The sequence below is a fragment of the Rana temporaria genome, chromosome 13 (genome assembly GCF_905171775.1).
Source record: "Rana temporaria chromosome 13, aRanTem1.1, whole genome shotgun sequence".
Classification (NCBI taxonomy): Eukaryota; Metazoa; Chordata; class Amphibia; order Anura; family Ranidae; genus Rana; species Rana temporaria.
In genome coordinates, this window is record NC_053501.1 from 114,817,555 (window position 1) to 114,824,974 (window position 7,420).

The following is a 7,420-nucleotide window of genomic DNA, read 5'->3' on the forward strand; positions in this document are numbered from 1 at the left end:
AACATGGCAGGGAGTGAAGAAAACACACTCAGGGTCCAGGAAACATAGTCAGGGGTCTAGAAAACATGGCCAGGGTTCAGGAAATATGTCCGGGTCTGGCAAACATAGCTGGGGTCCAGAAAACATGTCTGGTGTCCCCAAAAGGTGGTTGGGGGGGGTCTAGAAAACATGGCCGGGTTCTGGAGATTTAGCTGGGTGTCTAGAAAACATTGCCAGGATTTGGGAAACATGGCCAGGGGTTCAGGAAACATAGCCAGGGTTCCTGGAAACATGTCTGGAGGTCTAGGAAACATAGCCAGGGTTCGGGAAACATGACCAAGGTTCCTGGAAACATGGCTGGGGTCTAGAAAACATGGTCGGGATTCCAGGAAACATGGCCGGGGGTCTAGGAAACATGACCAAGGTCCTGAAAACATGGCAGGTGGTCAAGAAAAGACACCCAGGGTCCAGGAAACGTGGTCAGGGTTTGGGAAATATGGCAGGAAGACAAGTAAACACAGCAAGGGTCCAAGAAACATAGTTGGGGATCTGGAAAATACGGCCAGTGTTGGAAAACATAGCTGAGGGTTCTGGAAACATGGACGGGGTTTGGGAAACATGGCTGGGGTCTGGGAAACATGGCTGGGGTCCACAAAAGGTGGTTGGGGGGGTCTTGGAAAAATGGCCGGAGTTCTGGAAATTTAGCTGGGTGTCTAGAAAACATGGCCAGGATTTGGGAAACATAGCCAGGGGTTCAGGAAACATGGCCAGGGTCTGGGTAACATGACTGGTGTGCCCAAAAGATGGCTGAGGGTCTAGGAAACATAGCCAGGGTTTGGTAAACATGGTCAAGGGTCCAGGAAAAGGTCCCCAAAAGGTGGTTAGGGGGTCTAGGAAACATGGCTGGGGTTCTGGAAATTTAGCTGTGTGTCTAGAAAACATGGCCAGGACTTGGGAAACATGACTGGTGTGCCCAAAAGATGGCCGAGGGTCTAGGAAACAGCCAGGGTTTGGGAAACATGGGCAGGGGTTCAGGAAACATGACCAGGGTCTGGGAAACGTGGCTGGAGGTTTCGGGAAACGTGGCTGACGGTCCAAGAAACGTGACAGGGAGTTAAGAAAATACATCCGGGTCCAGGAAACATGGCTGGTGTCCCCAAAAGATGGCCGAGGGTCTAGGAAACAGCCAGGGTTTGGGAAACATGGGCAGGGGTTCAGGAAACATGACCAGGGTCTGGGAAACGTGGCTGGAGGTTTCGGGAAACGTGGCTGACGGTCCAAGAAACGTGACAGGGAGTTAAGAAAATACATCCGGGTCCAGGAAACATGGCTGGTGTCCCCAAAAGATGTCTGGGGGTCTAAAGAACATGGCCGGGTTCTGGAGATTTAGCTGGGTGTCTAGAAAACATTGCCAGGATTTGGGAAACATGGCCAGGGGTTCAGGAAACATAGCCAGGGTTCCTGGAAACATGTCTGGAGGTCTAGGAAACATAGCCAGGGTTCGGGAAACATGACCAAGGTTCCTGGAAACATGGCTGGGGTCTAGAAAACATGGTCGGGATTCCAGGAAACATGGCCGGGGGTCTAGGAAACATGACCAAGGTCCTGAAAACATGGCAGGTGGTCAAGAAAACACACCCAGGGTCCAGGAAACGTGGTCAGGGTTTGGGAAATATGGCAGGAAGACAAGTAAACACAGCAAGGGTCCAAGAAACATAGTTGGGGATCTGGAAAATACGGCCAGTGTTGGAAAACATAGCTGAGGGTTCTGGAAACATGGACGGGGTTTGGGAAACATGGCTGGGGTCTGGGAAACATGGCTGGGGTCCAGAAAACATGGCTGGTGTCCCCAAAAGGTGGTTGGGGGGGTCTTGGAAAAATGGCCGGAGTTCTGGAAATTTAGCTGGGTGTCTAGAAAACATGGCCAGGATTTGGGAAACATAGCCAGGGGTTCAGGAAACATGGCCAGGGTCTGGGTAACATGACTGGTGTGCCCAAAAGATGGCTGAGGGTCTAGGAAACATAGCCAGGGTTTGGTAAACATGGTCAAGGGTCCAGGAAAAGGTCCCCAAAAGGTGGTTAGGGGGTCTAGGAAACATGGCTGGGGTTCTGGAAATTTAGCTGTGTGTCTAGAAAACATGGCCAGGACTTGGGAAACATGACTGGTGTGCCCAAAAGATGGCCGAGGGTCTAGGAAACAGCCAGGGTTTGGGAAACATGGGCAGGGGTTCAGGAAACATGACCAGGGTCTGGGAAACGTGGCTGGAGGTTTCGGGAAACGTGGCTGGAGGTTTCGGGAAACGTGGCTGACGGTCCAAGAAACGTGACAGGGAGTTAAGAAAATACATCCGGGTCCAGGAAACATGGCTGGTGTCCCCAAAAGATGTCTGGGGGTCTAAAGAACATGGCCGAAGGTTCTGGAAACGTGTCTAGGGGTCTAGAAAACATGGCCGGGAGCCAAGAAAACACACCCTGAATTCCGGGAAATATGGCGGGAAGTCAAGATAATACGGCAAGGTTTTCATGGAAAGGATTACGAGAACCCGCCATTATCGTATGACGTGCAGCAGTGAAAGGGTGACATCCAATGAGGGAAACGTGTGAATGTTGGGTGAAAAGATTAATACATATCATGGTGATTTATTTTTCCCGCTCAGTTAGTGAGAGGAATTTCAGTCACTGGTATTTATATCATTGCCTCAGAATGATCGGGTCACGTGATTGGGCTGTTCCGTGACGGGCAGGCGCTGTCAACCAATCAGCTTTCAGTATCGGAACATCAGCGGGCGGGAAAAGACGGTCCAGTGTCTGGTACTCGTCCCCCCCGAGCGAGATGGAAGAAGCCGAAGCGGTGCCGTCCACCTCGGGGGCTTCAGAGCAGCCCGGAGCCGAGGAGACCCCGGGGCGGCTCCTCATCTTTAACACGGTGGTGGACAAGTTTCTGGAAGGGCTGGTGGAGGCGGGAAGGTGAGGCTGAGCGTTCTGGTTGGGCGTCCCATTGAGCTCGGCGAGCTGTGATTGGCTGAGAAGCCTACCTGACTCGCCTGATTGGCCGAATACCCCAGAGGCTGTGCGGTTTGATTGGCGGAGTGGTGATGCGGCTGGATTTTGATTGGCTGAGAGAGATTTTGGGTCAGTTTTTACGCTTTGGAGTTTGCCACAAGAGCTGACCATCTGCAAGGATTGACTGGAGTGTGAGAGAATATGTCTGTGACCTCCAAAGGAGAGATTTGTGTTGTGACACCGGTACAGGAAGTGAGGGTGTGGTTGTCACAAGCACCAACCTTTCCATACACCACTTCCTGTCCTGGTGACACCTTACCACAGAGGGGGGGAAACAACGGGCACACTGACAACAAATACCTGACAGGGGGGCGGCTAACAAAAGATGGGACTTCCAGGAGGAGTCTGGAGCTGGTGGGAGTGGTCTGGAACTTGCTGGTGGGAGGAGTCTAGGACCTACAGGAGGTACCCAGAGCTGGAAGGAGAAGTCCAAAACTTGCATGAATTGTCCAAGGCTGATGGGAGGAGCTTGAGCTGGTGGGAGTGGTCTGGAGCTGGTTGGAGGTGTTTGAAGCTTGTGGGAGGAGTCTGAAAATTGGAGGAGGAGTTCAAAACTTGCATGAGGTATCCAAGGCTGGTGGGAGTGGTCTGAAGCTGGTGGGAGGAGTCTGAAACTTGCTGGTGGGAGGAGTCTTGAGCTGGTGGGAGGAGTCTGAAACTTGCAGGAAGAGTCTTGAGCTGGTGGGAGTGGTCTGGACCTGTTTGGTGGTGCTTGGAACTTTCAGGAGGAGCTTGTGGGAGGAGTCTGGAACTTGCATGAGGTATCCAAGGCTGGTGGGAGTGGTCTGAAGCTGGTGGGAGGAGTCTGAAACTTGCTGGTGGGAGGAGTCTGGAACTTGCAGGAGGAGTCTTGAGCTGGTGGGAGGTGTCTGGAACTTAAATGAGGCATCCATAGCTTGTAGGAGGAGTCCAAAACTTGCATGAGGTATCCAAGGGAGTGGTCTGGAGGTGTTTGAAGCTTGTGGGAGGAGTCTAGTAGGAGTCCAAAACTTGCATGAGGTATCCAAGGCTGGTGGGAGTGGTCTGAAGCTGGTGGGAGGAGTCTGAAACTTGCTGGTGGGAGGAGTCTTGAGCTGGTGGGAGGAGTCTGAAACTTGCAGGAGGAGTCTTGAGCTGGTGGGAGTGGTCTGGACCTGTTTGGTGGTGCTTGGAACTTTCAGGAGGAGCTTGTGGGAGGAGTCTGGAACTTGCATGAGGTATCCAAGGCTGGTGGGAGTGGTCTGAAGCTGGTGGGAGGAGTCTGAAACTTGCTGGTGGGAGGAGTCTGGAACTTGCAGGAGGAGTCTTGAGCTGGTGGGAGGTGTCTGGAACTTAAATGAGGCATCCATAGCTTGTAGGAGGAGTCCAAAACTTGCATGAGGTATCCAAGGGAGTGGTCTGGAGGTGTTTGAAGCTTGTGGGAGGAGTCTGAAAATTGCAGGAGGAGTTCAAAACTTGCATGAGGTATCCAAGGCTGGTGGGAGTGGTCTGAAGCTGGTGGGAGGAGTCTGAAACTTGCTGGTGGGAGGAGTCTTGAGCTGGTGGGAGGAGTCTGAAACTTGCAGGAGGAGTCTTGAGCTGGTGGGAGTGGTCTGGACCTGTTTGGTGGTGCTTGGAACTTTCAGGAGGAGCTTGTGGGAGGAGTCTGGAACTTGCATGAGGTATCCAAGGCTGGTGGGAGTGGTCTGAAGCTGGTGGGAGGAGTCTGAAACTTGCTGGTGGGAGGAGTCTGGAACTTGCAGGAGGAGTCTTGAGCTGGTGGGAGGTGTCTGGAACTTAAATGAGGCATCCATAGCTTGTAGGAGGAGTCCAAAACTTGCATGAGGTATCCAAGGGAGTGGTCTGGAGGTGTTTGAAGCTTGTGGGAGGAGTCTGAAAATTGCAGTAGGAGTCCAAAACTTGCATGAGGTATCCAAGGCTGGTGGGAGGAGTCTGAAACTTGCTGGCAGGAGGAGTCTTGAGCTGGTGGGAGGAGTCTGGAACTTGCAGGAGGAGTCTTGAGCTGGTGGGAGTGGTCTGGAGCTGGTTGGAGAGGTGCTTGGAACTTTCAGGAGGAGCTTGTGGGAGGAGTCTGGAACTTACATGAGGCATCCAGAGCTTGTAGGAGGAGTCCAAAACTTGCACGAGGTATCCAAGGCTGGTGGGAGTGGTCTGAAGCTTGTGGGAGGAGTATGAAACTTGTAGGTGGAGTTCAGAGCAGATGGGAGTGTGGTTTGAATGTATTTGGAACTTGTGGGAGGTGTCTGGCATTTGCAGGGGTATCCAGAGCTGGTAGGAGTCGTCTTGAGCCGGTAGGCATGGCCTGAAGCTGGTGGGAGGAAACAAGCTGTGGGAGGAGTGTGGAAATTTGCAGGAGGTATCCAGAGCTGGTGGGAGGAGTTATGAGCTGGTAGGCATGGCCTGAAGCTGGTGGGAGGAGTCTGAACCTTGCATTAAGGTATCCAAGGCTGGCAGGAATTTGCAGGAGGTGTTTAGGGCTGGCGGGAGAAGTCAAGCTGTGGGAGTGACCTGGGACTTGTGGGAGGAGCCTGGGAGCTTGTTGGAGGCATTTGGAATTAGCAGGGAGTTGTCTAGAGCTGGCTGGAGGAGCTCGGAGCTGGTGGGAGGAGATAGGAAATTACAGGCGTATGCTAGAGCTGGTAGGTGGAGTCTTGTGGGAGGAGTCTAAAGCTGGTGGGAGGAGTCTGGCATTTGCAGGTGTCTAAAACTGGCTAGAGGAGTCTGTGGGATTGGTCTGAAAGTGGTGGGAGGAGCCTGGAGCTGGTAAACTAAACCTCAATGAGGGGAGGAGACCCCAGTCATGTGACCTTTCACAGTCACATGACCAGCTCTCCTCCAACCATTTTATGAATGATCTGTGTATGAAGAGTGGGCAGTGACCGTTCCCCCACACTGACAGAACAGCGCCTCAGTGTGTGACCTCTGACCTCCCGATTATCTAATATAACAACCTCCCCTCCCCCCCTATGGACATGTCTGACCTCCCCTCCCCCCCTTCTCCGCAGCTACCAGCGATTCGCTCGCTGCTACAAGAAGTTCTACAGGCTGCAGCCGGAGCTGACCCGAGGAATCTACGACCAGTTTGTGGCCCAACTACATTCCTCCATCAAGGTGGGCGGAGCCCAAGTGTTTACTTTCAGCCTATCGTAAAAAGTGTGAGGCCCCTTTCACACGGACGGACCCGAATGGCTCGAGCGTCGCATGTCAGCGGAGACAAGTCCGCTGACATCCGACCCGATCGGGTGAGATCTGATCAAAACAGACATGCTTTCGCTTTTCATAGGAGACAGCGGCGCCCGACAAGTCCCTCCCCCGCTCAGTGAGCAGGGAGGAGCTTGTCATCCGCCAGCTCAGCGGAGATCAACGGAGTCCGCCTCGTGTGGGAGGAGCCTAACTCCCTGTTTATGAAACAAATACCCCCCCCCCCCCCAGAATTCCCACCACCATCATCACTAATCACCATACTGTGTATTTTTTATTTATTTTTTATGTTCATCAGCACCATCTAGTGGCTATAATGTGGTATTTTCCTGAATGACCTCAATCGGGGAAATATCTCATTCTGACCACTAGATGGAGCCGACAATCAACGGAAACACACATATTAGACACAGTACATGGTGGCTGTGGGAATGTTTGGGGCTTTTATACAAGAATTTTTTTTTTTTTATAGTGTTTTTAGTTACTTCTTTTTATTTTTTATTGTGTTTTTTTAGTTAGTTATTTTTATTTATTTATTCTAGTGTTTTGTTATAGTGTGTTTTTATATGTACGTGTTTTTTTATAGTTTTTTTTTGTTTCTTTTTATAGTTATTTTGTATATACTGTTTTGTTTTTATTTAAAAAAAATTATAGCTCTTTTTTTTTTTATTGTTTTTTTTTTAGTTATTTTTTAATATAGTATTTTTATTTACATTTTTTATAGTTTTTTTTTGTTTCTTTTTATAGTTATTTTGTATATACTGTTTTGTTTTTATTTAAAAAAAATTATAGCTCTTTTTTTTTTTATTGTTTTTTTTTTAGTTATTTTTTAATATAGTATTTTTATTTACATTTTTTATAGTTTTTTTTTTATTTTTATCTTTTTAGTTATTTTTATAGTGTTTTTTTTTTCATAGTGTTTTTAGCTATTTTTATGTTTTTTTTATAGTGTTTTTTTTTTAGTTATTTATTATAGTGTTTTGTTATAGTGTGTTTTTTTTTTTTCTTTTTTATAGTTTTTTTTTATCATTTCTTTATTATAGTGTTTTTTATAGTTCTTTTTAATATAGTGTTTTTATTTACATTTTATATAGTGTTTTTTTTTATCGTTTTAGTTATTTTTATTGTGTTTTTTTTTTTAGTTATTTTTTAATATAGTGTTTTTATTTACATTTTTTATAGTGTTTTTTTTATTTTT

At 48.7% G+C, this 7,420-nt stretch overlaps 1 protein-coding gene across 1 annotated transcript in view; it reads left to right on the forward strand.

The window, feature by feature from the left end:
* The first annotated feature begins 2,769 nt into the window (after nucleotides 1-2,769).
* PMF1 (polyamine modulated factor 1) overlaps nucleotides 2,770-7,420 on the forward strand; it is a 7,327-nt gene continuing 2,676 nt past the window's right edge. The window contains exons 1-2 of the mRNA XM_040332640.1: nucleotides 2,770-2,946; nucleotides 6,027-6,132. Of these exons, the coding sequence (XP_040188574.1) occupies nucleotides 2,813-2,946; nucleotides 6,027-6,132 (240 nt within the window). The 5' untranslated portion in view covers nucleotides 2,770-2,812. The remainder of the gene's footprint in view (nucleotides 2,947-6,026; nucleotides 6,133-7,420) is intronic.